Consider the following 18,232-nt stretch of genomic DNA (forward strand, 5'->3'; position numbering starts at 1 on the left):
CACCATGATGTTTGTTTGCTTTATTTTTATTTTCGATTGCTTATATTATATTTATAGATAAATTCAGAACAATTACAGCGCAACCTGATAACTCGCCAGAAACAAATAGATGTGATGTATGTTTTTTCTTTGCTAGAACTACCTGCTCCTCGCCAACGACATTTGTTCATTAATTAGGCGATTTGCTTGTCATTTGATACAAGTATTGTCGTAGAGGCATAAAAAATACCATCTGTTCTAAATGATTCCTCGAAAAGCTCTTGCGAATGCAACAGCTGCTGGATTTCAACAGAACGTATACGTTTCCAGTGTCTAATGGCAAATGACAAGTTGTCATTGTGGTGTTTGTTTGTTTGTTTGTTTATTGGGCAGGTGCGCCTTCAAGTAGGCAATGAAATTTAAAAACTTCCGCTAATGATTAAAGTTTTCTCATAGTGTGTACACGAACGTGCATATATGTATGTATAAGTATACGATTGTTTGGGTGCTTGGGTGTTTGCATTTGTGTCAGTTTGCTTGGATCGGGTCTGTCTGGTGTCTCAACAAAATCGCAGCACTTGCCGTTTGGCTTCATTAAAAACCCATCAATCAGTCAGCCATCCAAGCAAACAAGCTGGCAGTCAATCAGTCAAACAAATCAATGCCGACTGATGGCTCAACACTGATTGAAAATTTTCAATCGTACAAAGCTCGACACTCGCCTTTTAGGCAAATCAACTGCGCCTCTAATTACCAAAGAAAGAAAGACGACGCGTGTCCTCAATTGGGGCGGGCGAGCCCATCATTAATGACTAGAGACTGGGCGTTGGGTTCAGTGAACCAAAGCAATGGCTGTGGCTCTAACTCTGACTATGCTCGTATACTATAATTGCGCGGCAGTCAGTCACCCATTTCGGGGCCAACTTGTGGTAACGACTAGACGTCCTGGCTTAGGCACAAACGACCAGCGGCCCATCAAGTCTAATCCAATTGCCAAGGATCAAGTGAGTAGAGACAGCCAAACACACAAATAAACACAATGAGATTCGCCTGCCTTTTCTGCAAAATATTGTAGCTATTTCAGTTGGCAATTGTTTCTTTATTGTCAAGGTCATTCAACGACGCACATCGCTCTAATTGTGCCCCCCTTTCCGCCTCTGTTTTGACTTTTGACTCACTTTATACTCTAAGCGTTGCAAAAGATATATTGATATAGCAAAGTACGAGATTCCAACCATGCGTGCTCCTCCACTGCTGATGATAGCTGAGATATGAGTAGGATTTAACGTATGGAAATATTTATGTTTGGTAATTTTGTAATCCTATAAGTATTAGAACTTGTTGAGGACTGGTGGGTTTCCTTTGAAGCCTTCTTCAGCTAAGGTCTCAGGTGTAGGTTTTCTGTTAAGGATGACTGCGATTAACAAACTAATAAAAGACCGAAATTTAAACTCAACATTTAATAAATGCCCAAATTGTGTACCGATTTACATCCCTACTGTATGTAGTATGTATATAGTTATTGATGTCAAATATATATTTAAAAAACCAAAAAAAAATTGTTTCACATCAAATTTATTTGTATTGTATTTTGAGAAAGAAATGAAATAAAGCATAACAATTATGCATTGCCTTATCGTTTTTGTAAGTCTTTTTTATCGTTCATGGCAATCGAATGGAGCAGACAATTATTCATTAGAATTTCTCAAAAGTTTATTTTAGTTCTGATATTGCCTGACACTTCTTCCCTGCTTTTGCTATCATTAAGGACCAAACGCTTTCTATAACCGCAGACTGGTGTCTGGCCAACTTCGTGTCCTTCAAAGTTGAAAGCATCTTGTCTGAGATAAAACTTTGAGGAAATTCCCGCTTATCATCGCCTGATGATTGCATTATGAATTCCATCAGAGTCTTTTGTCCTTTTTATGCATGCTTCTTCATTAGATGCGCTCTGCTGGGAATATTCTAGCCGCATTTGCGCCGGCTTGCATTTCAAAAATTGTTACTGGCAAGGGTGTGAAGGCTTCGTTGCTCGATTCTCTGCTTGCTGGTGCTGCTGCTGGTGCTGGTGTTGTCATTAGTTTTGGCTTTCGTGGCTGGGGTCGGAAGCAACCACATTATGAAACGCCGCTTGGTATTAAGATAACGAAGAAGCGATCTTTTTTGTTGTTTTCTTGTTGGATATATGCCCACCCCCCTTCTAACAAACGAACGTCCGCACTCCAGGCGAACTTTTTTTATCTGCTTGGAATTTGCGCCGTTTTGTTGTCGATTCTCAATTTATTTTCCACCGTTTGTTTCTTTGTTTGCGAGTGTCTGTGTTTGTTTGTCGCTAACGACCGGTGCTAAAAACTAATAGAGCGCAGTCTTTTATTTTTTATTTTGCTGTCTTTGCTTTGCTATTCATTTTTTATTCATTAGATTTGCGTAAACAATTGACAAACGGCAAATTGTGTACAGCCATAGCCGCAATCTTCAAAAAAAAAAAAAACCCATACAGATATACATCTGAGAGCGCCTTCCATGAATCGCATCGTTTTGACAGCCCCAGGAGAAGCCGCCTTGGCTATCATGTCGTATGCGCAATGCAAGCACTGAAATTAAATAAGCAGACACCGGCAGTTGCAGTAAAGGCTTTGCTTGAAAGCAACATCAAAGGCTTGGTAGTAAGAGGATTTAAGCTATTTCAGCTTCTACACGAGTAACAGAGTATGAAAATAGAAACGTACGCTTTCCATGCAACTCGCAAAGGTATTATTCTTAGGGGAGATGATCGCGTTTGGGTTTTCGCCAAGTTTTTAAGCTAAAGCACAGTTTTGATGATGCGACAAGTCTATCAAGACGATTACAATAAATACAAATAAACTAACTATAAGAAACGCTTCACTTCAGTGATTGCAACATACTACTTATAATAATGTATATCTTGAGAATCTGTTATTTCGCACAATCTTTCAGCTAAATATGCATATTAAGTAAGCTGATAATTGAAACAAGAAAAGCGGTTCCAATAATGGCAACCACTCGCACATATATTATTATTAAATATATATCGTCGTATCGCATATATTGAAGGAATCCTCATGTTTCATCGAGCTGCTTAAACTAAGTCGGAGCATGGGCTCTGTAAATTATGTATGCAGTTATTGCTGAAAACACTAGTACATACAAGTATATGTACTATGTATACACATGTACATGTACATACATAACTGCAGTAGGGTTAAGCTTCTGGCTGGCCTGTTCTGTGCTGGGCTGGGCAGGGCTGGTCAGGGCTGGGCAGGGCTGTTCCATTCACCATGCAATTGGAAACTGCTCGTTGCGCGGCAAATGTAAATGTAAATTTTTTAGCATGCCAGCCGTTGAGCGACCCAAGCAGGCCAAGTCAACTTTGACACATGTTCGACCCACTTGCGACAGAAAAAACAACAATAGCAACAACAACAGCAACAACAACAACAGCACCAACAATAACAAACACGTGCCGTGCTTAGTCGTTGTTGTTGTTGTTGTTCTCGCTGCGTCTCGACCCGCTCTCTATGCATAAATCATGCGCCAAAAACGCAAAACCCCGTCAGTAGGTATGTATGTTGGCCGCCGGCTGTGTAGCTACCCAACTGGTCCGCTAACTCGCCATCCAGCCAGTGATACAGGCAGTCAGGCAGTCAGGCAGTCGGGCAGCCAGGCAGCCAGGCAGCCAGCTTCGGGTCCTGGCTACTGTTTTGAGTCACAACTATTGGACCTGTGGAAAATGTTGCTGTCGGTGTTTCGCGTTTGCTTGCAATGAAGAGCAATAGCGAGCGAGTGAAATGAATTTCTAAACAGGTGAAAATTAGGTCAATATGTATATGAAGGTGTGAGTGTATGTATGTGAGGACGAGGAGGAGGAGGAGGAGGGGGACATGGGGCATGGGGGTGTCAATGACTGCCTGGCTATGTGAAATGCTCAAAACAAATTCTGATGTTGTCAACGCCTGTTGCTCACTGCTCTGTCTTAACCCTAGAAGAGAAACTCCACCCCATGTGGAAAAATGGTTTAAATTGTTCGAAATAATTACGCTTTGCTTCTATAGCACCAACTCGTAAAATAATAAAAATCTTGATATTGAAAAATTCAAATTGAATGAGGGTTCAGAATGTTGTGGAACAGCCAAGAAAAAGGCAAATATTTTACCTCTGCACAAGCTGATTAAAGCCAGCGAAAACCATTTACGAGTATCTTTAAAGATAGGCGCACAATTTTCTACTTTGGAAGCAAATCAATCCACTAAAGTGGACTCAGAGTTGATATTCTCAAGTATGTGTTTCTAGAGAGCTTTAATTTGCCGAAGAAATTCTTTAATTATATTAAGAACATTTGCAAAGTAAAAGATAGCATGTAGGCACAAAAAAGGGTTAAGGTTGTAAGTATGTATGTACACATGTGTGTGTGTGTGTGTGTGTGTGTTTAGAGAAGGAATAGCAATGGCCAACAACGTCACTGACCCAAAATTCAAATGTCTATGCGGGCCAAAAGGAAATTCTTAGCTTTGTGCTCGTCGATGGCGATGGCGATGGCGATGGGGCTGTGGCTGTGGATATGTCGACCATAGAGTTGGAGCATATAAGACCGTGATGGTGATGTCGTTGTTGTAGTCTTGCACGCGAAACTTAAGACAACGCTAGTACCACCAACAACAACAACATTAACATCAACAAGAAGAAGAAGAAGGTCCCAGTGTCCCCCAGCGTTCGCTGAAACTCAAACTATGACCAACAAGATGGCGCCTGCTTGTTGATTCTAATCGTGTGTGTCAGTGTGTGGACCCGCATATATGTGTGTGTGTGTGTGCGTGTGTGTGTGTGCGTGTGTGTGTGTGCGTGTGTGTGTATTTGGGCGCCTTTGTAGTCGTTGTATGTAAGCGTGTGTGGTTTTGCTTTTAATGCGTTTTATGTTTTTTAAGTCTTTTGATAAAATAAACTGAAAATCGATTTTAATTTAATAAAAATGGAAATGCCAGCGTTGTTGTTGTCGTTGTCGCTGCCGCTGCCGTCAACAGCAGCCAGAGCAACAACATCAACAACAATAATAACAAAAACAACATCGACGATACCACCATTAGCGCCATCTTCAATGCCATAAGACATTGGCCTTTGCACGAGTATCCCCATTTCAATGCCCATACCCATACCCATACCCATGGTGTTACATTCCAGCATTCGAGCATGTACGTGTCTTCACATATTTTTCCTCATTTTCAACTTACCTCAGACATTTTGTGTTGGTCTTTCTTTACAGAGCTGCAATTGTTGTTGATGATGACGTTGTTGCTTCAATTCAGCTTATTGTGGGCGGCAGCTTCGTCTTTGTCGTTGTCCGTGTCTCTGTCGTTGTCGTTGTCGTTGCCGTTGACGCTGCCGCTTAGGCGCCTTGTTGCCCAACATGGCGTATGATTAACGGCATTGCATCGCATTGCATTGCATTTTAGTTGTCTGAAAAGTTATTTGTTTTGATTCTAGTTCGTTGCGTTGCTTGTTGTTGCTGCTTCTGCTTCTGCTGCGGCGGCTGCTGTGTGGCATGCAACAAGTGGCACGGCATATTCACAACGTGCAGCCCAACGACTGCCTAATGGCTACGACATCAACATGGAGGCAATGCTGCAAAAATGGAGTAAAACAACAAATTAAAGCATTGAGAATGCACCGCATTTGCGCGATCAAATAAAATATATATAGTATACAGAATAGTAAGTACAAAACAAAATCCTTTCGGCTTGCCCATCAGCATTTTCAAGAATGAACGCAAATACACTCGCACCAACAAAATACTTTAATGAATTACCAGATGTTCTGAAGAACAATGGCATAGATAAAGGCATACTTAGAAGTTACAGATTTGGAAGTTCTAGTTTCAATTATATTTCTATATGGATTTTTTTTAAGCTTGCTTCTTTGCCGATTAGTATCTGACACATGATTTATTTTATAGAGTGAAAGAACAAATTAATATCTTGTTACTCTTCCAGTCACTCATAAATTACTTTTACAATGAACTCTTTAACAATACTATATGGGAATTAGTAGCTGCAACTCTTTTCCGTAACTCTGCCTCAAAGTTAGGGGTGAAAATGAATGAAGGGAGAACTTCAGAGAAAATTTCCTTTAAACTTAATCATCAAAAATGAATGGAAGTTTCTTAAGAAGTTTCTGACAAAGTTTTTGTTTATACCATAATCTGTTCTCTCTTAAAAAAGTTTAATCGGTATTAAGCAGTTTTTACACAATTTAGTTAACACAAATTTTCGCCTTGAATGTAAGAATAATTAAAATGGATTTATATTAAATTTGTAAGCTATAATAAAGGGTGGTTTCACAAAAGTAAGTATTACATGCTATATTTAATTTCTATTGGCTCTTGTGGCTACATTTTTACAGTTCTTGCATTTGTTAATTATTACAAATAGTTAGTATGCGAAAGAAATGAGTTCGTACATATATTAGAAGCGTAGCAAACCAGATTGTCCAACATTTTTACTCATATTTGGAACATATGTATGTATTGATCTTTTTAGGCAAATATATATAGATTAGAATAATCCAAAGTAATTGAAATTATTCATTCTTTAATATTAATATGCATATGTTTCATCTTTCTGTTATGTTGAAAATTTAGTTATGCTTCGAGCGCAAACATATTTTTTAACTTTGCTGCGATAGAATGTTTTTTTTTAGATAACCTTATACGTTTTATTTGCAGTTAGTGCATAAAACCAGGTCGATTCTAATCAAGTTTTAGGCATGGAGTCGTGATTGACTGTTAACAGCGTATGCTGCAGCAGTTTGTCAAACATTCGAGCAATCAATCGAACGGCCAGTTAGTCAGTCACTCAGTCACTCAGTCGAGTCGCTCAGTGAGAAATTCAGAAATTCAGAGACAGAGTTGGTTGTCAACAATGCCTAGAGACCTGTTTGCCAGCATCGAACGCCCCATAAAGTTGTCGACCTTAGTGCTTAGAGTTCAAGAATCTTTTGGTGATAAATTTGCGCGCTGCCATTGCTTGGGGTCCGTCGCCAGTCCGCCCGTTTGTCTGTCCGCTGGCCTGTCTGTATTCTCCATAGTTAGTTAGTGTGTCGTTGTTGTTGCTTGTGTCTGGCAGGCACAGGCCCGTTTACCGCAATTTGCTTGGTCGCCGGCTCGGCGCATCTCGAGAGTTTGCTGTTCGTTCATTATTAAGCAGCGAATTGATTCGATTTGATTTGATTATCCGTCTGCTATGAGAGTCGAGCTGCTGAGCAACCCAACTGATCCAAACCAAGCCAGAATCAAAGTCAGAGTCAAAGCCAAAAACAAAAACAAAGCCAATCCCAGTCCATCCAATTATCCGGACAGGCAGGCAGACAGACAGACAGACAGACAGACAGACAGATAGAAGGACAGGAAGACAGGTGGTGGGAGGGGATGCGGCCAATGCTGAGCGGCGTCTCGACTAATCAAGCGTATCGACTAAACAAACAGCAAACATTTAATTAACGATTAATTGTCGAATAGAAATTGTTCAAGCTCCGAGGCACCTCCATATTTCTCAGTCCCCATCTCTCTCCCCCTCTCATTCTATTCCGCTGTCTCTTTTCCCCCTTTGCGACAGCGTTGACTTTTTATTATGTAGAGAGGCAGAGGCTTGTCGAAAATTAAGTGATTATAGCTCTTAATACAGCTATTTGCTTACATGCGAGTGCACAACAAATTCACTCACACACTCGCACTCGCACACACACACACACACACACACACAGAAAGTTATGCACGAAACACACAGATACACAGATACACAGATACACTCACATGTCCACACACACACGCGAGCATTGAGCGCGTTCTCAATTTGAAAAGTTGTTACGAAAATTTTGCCAAATTGTTTGAACAAACTTTTAAGCAAGAGCGGAAATATGTCAAGCACACGACAAATGGGACTAGACTAGCGATGAGTAATGCCGAGGCTTTCCTAAATCACGACAAATCAACTAAACAAGACCCCCACATTTAATCAAGCAACCTAATCTAAGTGCTTCAATTGAAATTAAATGCTGTTCGGTTTCCATTCGGATGGTTCTGTTTGCCATTCACTTGAAAACGAGAAACCTGTTGTGTATTTGCGATATTATGCGTACAATCATCATTATTGTTCTTAATTGCTAAGGATTTCATGGCGATAACTGGTTAATGGTTATGAGCGAAGTTTAACCAAATTTCATCAGCCCAAATCATTAAAATATGTTAATTTGGTTAATTAGTGTTGCCAGCTGAGAGGGACTTTTATTTTTGTTAGCCTGTCGGCACATCTGCTTTGTAGGACATACTTGTATAGGTATTGGAAGAAGAAAACAAGACATCAACTCGCCAATGGACCAATTTAATGGCTGGCCGCGAATATACCAATTGAATTAGCTTTTGGTATCCGTTAATCAATAATAACAATATACGAGTATGCTCAACACTATGGAAGACCATTTTAGTTCGAGCAATCACAAATAATACTCTCTGTAATCAACATCAGCCATAGTTGATGGAAATGGACCTTAAAATGTATAAAACGTTCATCTACATTTTGAAAGAAGCACATTTGATTTGAAGTCGAGCAAATGAATTCAAACTAGTCCAGAAAATACCAAGTTGCTGGTGTGTGAGAAATCGAAAATCTGTGTGCATTTATATTGTGTCACGGCCTCATCCCTAAAAGCATACTTGTAAGCGCCTAGTTACGTATGTTTATAGGCATACATAATCATAAAGTTGGACTGCGATTCTATGCGGGTAGCCTGGGATCGCGTTGGCAGTGCGGGCACGTGGAAGTTGTTGCACATGCATAAATATAATCAGCATAATAAGCAAAACCATCATGATAATCATGTGGCATAATGTACATGAATATGTAATATATACCTATTATTATGTGTGTGTGTGTGTTTTTGTCATATTTCCGTTTGAAGTAACAGATAGACAGACAGGCAGGCAGGCAGACAGACAAACGGTCGTACAATGCTGCCCAGACAGCGTCGCAAACAAGCAAGGTGTGGTTTTTGAAACAGCAGGGATATAGGAAGATAGATGGAATGACAGCAGAGAGAGAGAGAGAGAGAGAGAGCAGAGAAGAGAAAAGAGGAGAAAGGCTGCTTGAAGATTGCAATTTTCAGACATCTGTGGAGCTTAGTGGCCATGTCATTGAGAAATGGTGAAAAAGCTCAACAGTGCGTGCAAAGTAAAGTGCACACAGACATGAGGTGTATACCTACTTGTATGTATGTACGTATCAGGAGGGTATGTGTGTGGACGTACTCGTATACTTGTAGTATGTAACTGGGCGACAAGCATTTGTCTGCTTGGACAGTGGCAGCCACAAGTGCCACTCGATTTCAAGCTCGTGCTGTGGTAATGAGCGCGTTCGTGTTAATCGGCTAAATAAAGTTGATTGCATGGCTCGTTGGAGCTGCACGGAAAACACACAACATGGACAATACCAGTAGTGCATATTCAACCTCAACACGCTGTAACCCATCCAGAAAATTGATTTGTTTATATCCAAGTACTCTTATGTAGATGCAACAAACCGCAATCGCAGCTGTTGCATCACCAATGGGGCGTATGCGTATTGTACTTATATACGGGCGTGTACTATCTGTACTCGCACATACTATACTGGTGGTTTCACTCAACTCAACCAGCGCACACGAGCGCCACCAGTGGCCTGGGCAACCTGGTCAACAAACATGGTCAGCATAAGCAAAAGGTTAAGCTTCGAGCGATATGCGAGCCATTGACGGGCTTAGTTGATTATCGGCAAGCAAAAAGCCAACAAAGGTTCCGAGAATTTTTGCACTTTGAAACGCGATAAAGATAAAAATTCAAGAAAAAAAAACACAATTGCAAATAAAATAACAAGTACACTCTGAAACGTCGAAACTTGTATACGCTTGCACAAAGCATCTTATTAGATGATTATTCCTATGAAAATATTCTACATATAATAAATGGCAACACTATTCAGTGCTATTATATAATATCTAGCTGTTAAAAAGATTTAAAGAGACTTAAAGCTGACTGTGTATTTATAAAAAATATGCAATTGTTTTATAATTATTCACATGCTTATACACATATGCTTTAAATTGCGATGATTTTCTAAAGACTGTCAGTCTCTCATAGCCAGGGGGATTGTATTGTAATTGATTGTTTAATAAGGAAACATTTCTCAGAGTGATTACAATTTACTTGAATTATTCAGATGAGACTCAGGGCGATAACATTTTAAGGCAGGTTATGCAAAGTTATATGTCAGTTGATGGTTGGTATTTACAATCCTTTCCAGAAGATTTTCAAACACATTAAGCCAAAGGGTGTTCAAATTTAGAGAATATTTGAACAATATTGTGGTATTACTTTGAAAAAGAATTCGAATGGAATTGAAAACCAAATCATAAGATAAATATTAATGGCACCCCCTTTGAGTTACATTGAAGAGCATTGAAAGGCAGTGCAAATGAAAATGTTCTGACCAGACAAACATTTTTGTTGGCATGACTTGAAATTTGAATTTAGCCACATGTCAACAATGCATGTACAAAATCGCATATACTTGTACATACTGATATATACACACGTAGATTAGTAATGCATGTCGTCACCACACACCATACACCACCGCACACACACAGACACAGACACACCAATCTACAACCACAGCCCAGTTGTGCTTTGTTGTCCAAGTGATGTTCGTTTTACGCGCGCAGCGGCGAAATTTGAGCGCTTCAACAACGTTAAACAAGACGCGAAACAAGCTGTGCGACAACAACAACAACAACAACAACAACACCAGTATGCCAAACATTTTGCATTTTTTTTGCTGTTTTTTTTTTTTTGGCATACTACAAAAACAACTATGACAACAACAACAAAGAATGAAACAATACAAGCAAAATAGCATTAAAAAACGTAAGCAAATTGCAAGTAAAAAGCACAAAGCGTTTGTCCCGAGGCGTCAGCAAGAATGAAGGCAAAAGACAGGCAGTTAGCACTATGTATATAGTAAGAACAGCAGCACCACCCCCACCACCGGCATTGCCACAGCATCTGTTTGAAGGTGTCGCCGGCAAGCCGGCAAGCCATTAATAATATTCACTTCCTTGCCACTTCCGCTGTCGCCATCGCGTCCGCTGCTTTTGCAATTGCATTCTTGCAGCTGCAACGGAGCGCGACGTCGCCACGTTTCATCCATTTACGCATCTCTGCAGCGCTGCCCACTGACGTCACCCGCTGCACAACAACATAATTACAAATATTTACTGTAACTTGTTCTCCAACGCCAACGGTTGCCAGCGTGAGCGACAACGCCAACTTCCATTGTCATCGGCTCTGCTCCCCTCTACGCTCAGCTTTATTCGCATTTACTTCCTGCATTGCATGTGCATGATTGCGGCTATTGTTGATGCTATTGTTGTTGGTGTTGTTGTTGTTGTTGTTGGTGTTGTTGTTGCAGTTGTTAGTGTTCAGCAGAACCGCCTCAATTAAGTGCAGCCCTCTGACAACACCACCACCTGCTGATGTTGATGCTGATGCTGATCAGCATCAGTAGATCGGACCTGTCTCGAGTTACATTTAGCTCGGCGAGCACGTTGGCACTTCAAAAGCTTCGCTCTTGGCACCTATCCAAGCAGGGGCTGCCACAGTGGTCTCAGCCCGTCAAGCAACCACATACGAGTCCTATACATATATGCATATAACAAGATATAACGCTACAGTCGAGCAAGCCCTACAGTAAAATACCCTGTACTCTCCCTTTCAATAAAAAATCAAAATTAAAAAATAAAAATGTATTAAAAAAATTTAATTAATTTAATTAATTATTAATCAATTTAATTAATTATTAATTGATTTCATTTATTTAATTATTAATTAATTTAATTAATTATTTATTAATTTAAATAATTATTAATTAATTCAATAGAATTAATTTACATCACAATCGTGTCTCTGCGTATTTATATGCGTGTACGTATGCAGCACAAAGTTTAACCAAAGCAGCAACAACAACAACAGCTGCGGGCAGAGCTGCGGGCATAGCTGCAGGCAGAGCTTGGGCAGCAATTTTATTTATGGCTATAACTTTCTTCAAAATTGACCAATCATGATGAAACTTAACAAACGGACACATAACTAACTGGATGAAATTACCAAAGTTCGAAATTCCAAGAATTACAGGAGTTATGGAAAAAATATGAATTATACTTTTGCGTACATACAGACAGACGGACGGATGGACAGACGGACAAGACTATATCGACTCGCCTTGTCATCTTAATCAAGAATATATTTGTGGGGTCTGACACGCCTCCTTCTGCCTGTTACATACATTCGCACAAAACTAGTATAGCCTTTAAGCCTTTGGGTACAGGCTATAAAATGTTTCAATTCTGAATAATCGTAATACAACCAATTCGAGTAGTCTCTTCAATTCATAGCCTTAATAAATTATTTAATGTAGTTCCTGTCTAATTCATTGACAAATGAACACAAATCCACCTATCCTTATATAGTATAGTGCATTACGCAGAACAATGCTTTATAAATCAAATTTGACATAAACAATCAAGTTGCTCCATAAATTATAAATATATATAAAAATGCTTTATAAAATAAATATTATTTTTGAACGTTTTTTAAGCAAATCTGCTCTTGAATCGCATTTGATGCTTTTGTGAAGACTACAATATAGTGAGAAAAGTAGATATCTCAGAGCATTGCATTGCCATTCGCGTCTCCTAGCTTGAAAATAAATAGCTTTATGAAAAAAATGAATACAAACATGCCTAAATATAAGTAATGGTGTTTAAGTCAACTGGCATTTGACGACATTTTTGTAATTTCCAACAACTGGAACAGATTTTCGGATTCAAATGTTTCTTTGTCTAAGGCTTGTCTTGATCGGTTGAGGCAGGCTTTCCTCTGAGAATAATAATACGGGTTGCTTATAATATGTTTTCAGAAAGCTAAACCTTTGTTATAACTTTACACAAAATATCTATTTAAATATTTATTTATTTGATTGAACAATTAAAAACCTATTCCATTTAATGCGATGCAGTGGATGCAGTTTACAGTTTAGAATATTTTTTATTTTTTTATATGAAATCTAAAAGAAGAGATTCGCATTATTTCAGCTTTGGACCCACAGTGCTTGCGAGGACCGAAGGGCCGCTGGCGGGCCTGTTTCTGTTGCTCCGGCCTGCTTGGCCCGGCTGCTGCATATCCACTTGTTCAGCTGCCCGCCCAGCAACTCAGCGACTGTGCTGCTGCTGCTGCTGCTACTGCTGCTGCTGCCACTTCTACTGCTGGTATTGGTGCTGGTCAATGTCAAGTCGAGCTTTATGTAAAGCCCCCACGCGAGGCATCGCTGCCAACGAAAAAACTCCAGACAAGGCGGCGCAGTCGTTGTCTGTGTCGCGTCTACGCCTTAATTACTCGTAATTTTTATCGGCGTTGCGGTGCCACGCCCACTTGCGAAAATTGTCTGACTTGTTTTTCACACTGGTAGACTGCTGCTGCGTGACTAAGCACTCGAAACAAAAGCAACAACACTCCAGCACCAGCACCAGCAGCAGCAGCAGCAGCAGCAGCATCATGTTTATACAATATATTTAGTATTTATATGGATTATGTCATTTGACAAAGTGCAACTGTTAATTGAGAGCCGATGTGGGTGGCTGGAGCCGTAGCTATGTACATGGAATATCACATTCACATGAACTGGTTGGCAATAAGATCAGATCCAATTCTATTCTACAAGTATTCTATTCTACTTGTATACTGTGCGCGTTCACGGGCAACGTGATCGTGCAAATCTACGAGTATAATCGGAGAGCAAGTTTCTACATATTTGTGGATGCTGTGTGTATTGTGTGGACTAGACACTGATACATACATACTTGTACTTGTACTTGTACATATATATTGTATATTGCATAAGGAATTTGCAGAGCGTTAAACGGAACGAGCAGTGAGATCAAATTTTCTTTTAAATAACAATAGGAATTTAAAAATAAACTCCTTGCATTAGCGTAGTTAGTTACAGCAGAGTATTTCCGGGTTTTTTTCCTTTTAATGTACTGATGATGATCTCACTCTTAATTTGGTCAAGAGCTTTTATAAGGAAACTGATAACTGAATACAAATACACTGCATGTGCACACAATACATTCATATACATACTATATTAAGCACATCATACAGCAGAAGATAAAATTGTAGTTAGTCATGTTATTCCATTTACTTAAATAATGACTTAAGGGAAAAATAATAAGAACTTCAGGAATTTCATTTTGATTAGCATTGAGTTGACATTTATGCACATATTTTCTAAAATTTATGTAACAACTCCCCTGGAGAATAGCCGGATTATAAAACAGTGATTGTGGCTTTCTACACAAAAGTTCTCACAAGCTTATGCAATTATTGAGCTCGAATAACAAACACCTGTGATAAAGTTAAATCGCTTCATTTACACGCGCTCTCCTCACTTACTTGCTTTCCCATTTGGAATAATTACTTATTGTTAGATTCTTGCAAAAACTGCATGCATAACAAGGGAGAATGAGGCTACCGTCGAGCAGGCCCGACAGCGAAAAACTTCCGTCACTCTGCTGTGTTATATGCATTGTTATCGGCGTGCATTATAAAAGCAAGAAGAAGAAGCTAATCCGCTGCTTCAGATTGAAGGGCGCTAAAAAGTTAGAGACTAGATGAGTCTACACACTAAGTTTGGTGCGTGTGGGATTAGCGGTTTCCGAGATGCAGGCGTTCCTCCAGACGGATTTAAGAAAATACAAGTATATACTCTCTATGGGGTCTCCTTCTTGTTTATAATATTTCCCATTGGGTACCGGTTATAAAAATAGGTGTATTAGAGCTAATCCCCACGGATGGCAGTCCATGTAGTGACGAAAGGAACAGCAGACCATACTATATATCAGCTGGCTTTTAGATTTTTATAGATACTACCAATCGGGATTGTCTACATATATCTCAATCGAAAGTTTTTGCAACACAGTTTCAGAGTGCAGATTTTAAAAAAAGGGATGTTAGCGTTCGATAGTTTTGTTTATATAATGGCTCGTTTTGTAGTTAGCGCGAATACGGATGCAAATCGGGCCATCCGTTAAAATTCCCTGAATTTGGATGTTATGGTAGTTCCTTAAACTAAGTTTGTGCGGATTTGTGTTTGTTTTATTCGGTTTCATTTGCAAAAACTATACGGCATAGCCAGGGGAAGCCCCCAAAGCTCCATCGCTCGGGCTGGAGATTTCTCTGTTCTCTGTTCTTATTCAAAAGAAATTATTTACGTGCTGAACGAATACTTGTTGTCTACAATATTATGGACATTAAAACTTAAATGTTGTCCCATCAGACTGCTAGGTTTATGGTAATACTCGTAGAACAAAAAAGACTAATTTTTGAGCTTCGTTTATAAACCACAACTGGCTTTAAGGCGTCTTGAATTGCTCCAAATAGTATGGATTTTGCCGCAAAGGCCAGGCTTTCGAATCTGTTTTACAAAAATAATCAATACCTGTGCTCCTGGCTGGCCCAAAAAATGTAAAAAGTGGAACTGCCGAGTCAGGGCAGGTCATCCCACATATCGACTGATAAATAATTCAATGAAGCCAACAACAATGATCGACACGTCCTTGCCACCTCAAACGCAATGCAGACAAAATGCATTTTAGTCGCTTCGGCAAAACTAAAACTTTTCTTTTAAGAAGTTAAGAATTTAATTGAATTTTGTTGCAGCTTAAGGTTGTGGAATTATTCATATGGGTGTGTGTGTGGCTTACGACAGATATTTGAGGGGTGGGCGAAGCTAGCGAAACCAATTCATCGATTTTCAAATCTTTTTCGATGCTGTCCGGTTGCCACCACAACTCGCTTAGTCGTTATTTGTCAGCCCGATTTGTTAAAGCTAACTGCCCACATTTGAAATCGTTTGCTGTTTCCACAAATTTGTGGCTTTTATTGTGATTTGCTGCAGCCATTTTATTTAAAATGTTCTCCATGTCATCGGCATCGCCATCGCCATCGCCATCACCAACAACGCTCATTCCCTTTCCTCTGTCCGTTGTCTGTTGTCCGTTGTCCGCTGTCTGTTGCCTGTTTTGCATTGTCTGATGTGTGGCATGCGCTTTGTTGTGGTTTATTGGCAATATAAATGTGAATAAATTTGTCATTAATATTTAATACATATGTGACGGAGTAGTCGGTCGGCCATTACGAGTACAAGTATTACAATGAAATTAATAAAGCTCTATAAACACACGATAAATCGTCGACTTTGGCACTGAACCCTACTGATTTTATTATTATTATTATAATTTAGCAAATAGCTGAAGCCGCAATGACAACAACAGAACAGACAACAGTCATCGACCATACAATTTGCACTAAATATTTAAAGCAAATAATAATATGCAGCAAAAACAGCAACCCAGCATAAAGAGTACTTTTTCTGCAATATTGTTGAGAAGCGACATAATGATGTTAAAGGTTATGATCGCTTTATTGCATTTCAAAAGCTATTACAGACGCAGCAACAAAAGCGTATCAATTACAGCATTCATGATAAATGGAAAAGGAATGGGAATTGAATTAATTACGAAAGAGAACTTGAAACAAATTCATTTCGAAGCTGGTACTCTTTTCGAAAACAATACTCCAAGTCACTGAGACTGAGATTGTGTGTGCGTGTGTCTCTGTGTGTGTGTGTGTGTGTGTCTGTTTAGCAACAATAAAGCGTTAATCACGCGGTCAGCTAAGTACAACAAATGAAGAACAAAGCCGCAAGCGCCACTGCCACTGATTAGACGCCGAAGTCACAGTTCAATTACATTATTCAACAAACAATTCAGAGCTGACAATTTAAAGCTCTTTGAGTCTCATTTATTACTTAATTTTAATAAATATAGTTGACAGTTTCATCTGCTTATGCAAGCGCGTGTGTACTACTATATATATCGGAAAATGGTGAAAATAGTGAGGCCGACTTAACAAATATAGCTCAATAAATAAAACACACTTTGTAGGTAAACTACAACTATACATGCTAAGTACTATATATATAGTATGTGTGTACTATATAAGTAGATGTCTCTATTGACAAAATGTGATAATTTGTTAACAAACAAGCTGATCATTCCTATGGCAGTCATTATAAGTGGGGCAGATATAAAACATTTAATATAAATGCCAAGTGTTTAGTTCTTGAAGATTGCAGTCGGCTCAGCCTCAGCTCTTGGTTATTGAACAAATGGGAAATGGTAGATTGTCATAGAATTTCCCCCACATCGCCAATTCTAAAGTAGACCACACAATCATTATAGCAGCCAGTTTTATATATAGTGCTTGTATATAAGAAAATGTATTTAATAGTACTATTAATGAGAAGGCACACACACAAATACACATATACTACACTACTTATAGCTTTCGACTAGACAATGCAATTTGCATTAAATAACCAGGCACGAGCCACATGTAAATAAATATGTTTCATGAAGGTTAACGCCATCGACGCCGATGCCTACATCGGGTACAGCAACTGGTCCGATTGCTCCAATTTATATGCCCCTGTACTTATATGCATTTAAGCGATGTGTACGTGTTTGCCGATTGCTTTCATTGCTTTAATTGTTCTACAAACTAAATAGCTCGCCCCTAGTCTGGCTGGGCTCTCGATGAATTATCCAAGATGTTTCCCATATATTATCAAAGTACTTATTTATTAGCGCTGGTATATTTTTAAAACAAACATTCAACCTATTAGAACGAATGCCCAATTTTATTGGCCACATGGCTACACAATTTTTATTGCATTTCTTTTCATTTCTTTGGCAACATTTGTTTTGCACATCAACTCGCAAAACAGCAAGATAGTACAAGTGGAATGGTACCTACGTTCGAGTTAGTCCGACCGAGAAATACCCTGAAGAAAACTGTTTTGGCCACAGCCAATTATCTACCTACTTTGAATTGGAATGTTAATAAACTTATGCAGCAGAGGGGGGTTAACCGAAGAGGAATTTAAAATAAGCTCTTCTTTTCTAGGAGTTAGTAAAGTTCCAAATCTCTTTCAAATCCAGCCGCTTATTCAGATTCGGATACCCCCACTAAGAACGCAAATGCTTTCTTCTGCCTGTTACGTACTCGTACGAGCCCCCTCCGGGAATAGGGTAT

The 18,232-nt window shown here is 39.3% G+C and overlaps 1 protein-coding gene across 1 annotated transcript in view; it reads right to left on the reverse strand.

Annotated features, from left to right (window-relative positions):
- The window catches only part of LOC115627529 (adenylate cyclase type 9), a 71,776-nt gene that overhangs the window by 40,112 nt on the left and 13,432 nt on the right, over positions 1 to 18,232 (reverse strand). The window contains exon 2 of the mRNA XM_030523229.1: positions 5,226 to 5,616. Within this exon, the coding sequence (XP_030379089.1) occupies positions 5,226 to 5,234 (9 nt within the window). The 5' untranslated portion in view covers positions 5,235 to 5,616. The remainder of the gene's footprint in view (positions 1 to 5,225; positions 5,617 to 18,232) is intronic.

The sequence above is a fragment of the Scaptodrosophila lebanonensis genome, unplaced genomic scaffold (assembly GCF_003285725.1).
Source record: "Scaptodrosophila lebanonensis strain 11010-0011.00,11010-0021.00 unplaced genomic scaffold, SlebRS2 tig00000096-arrow-pilon, whole genome shotgun sequence".
Lineage (NCBI taxonomy): Eukaryota > Metazoa > Arthropoda > Insecta > Diptera > Drosophilidae > Scaptodrosophila > Scaptodrosophila lebanonensis.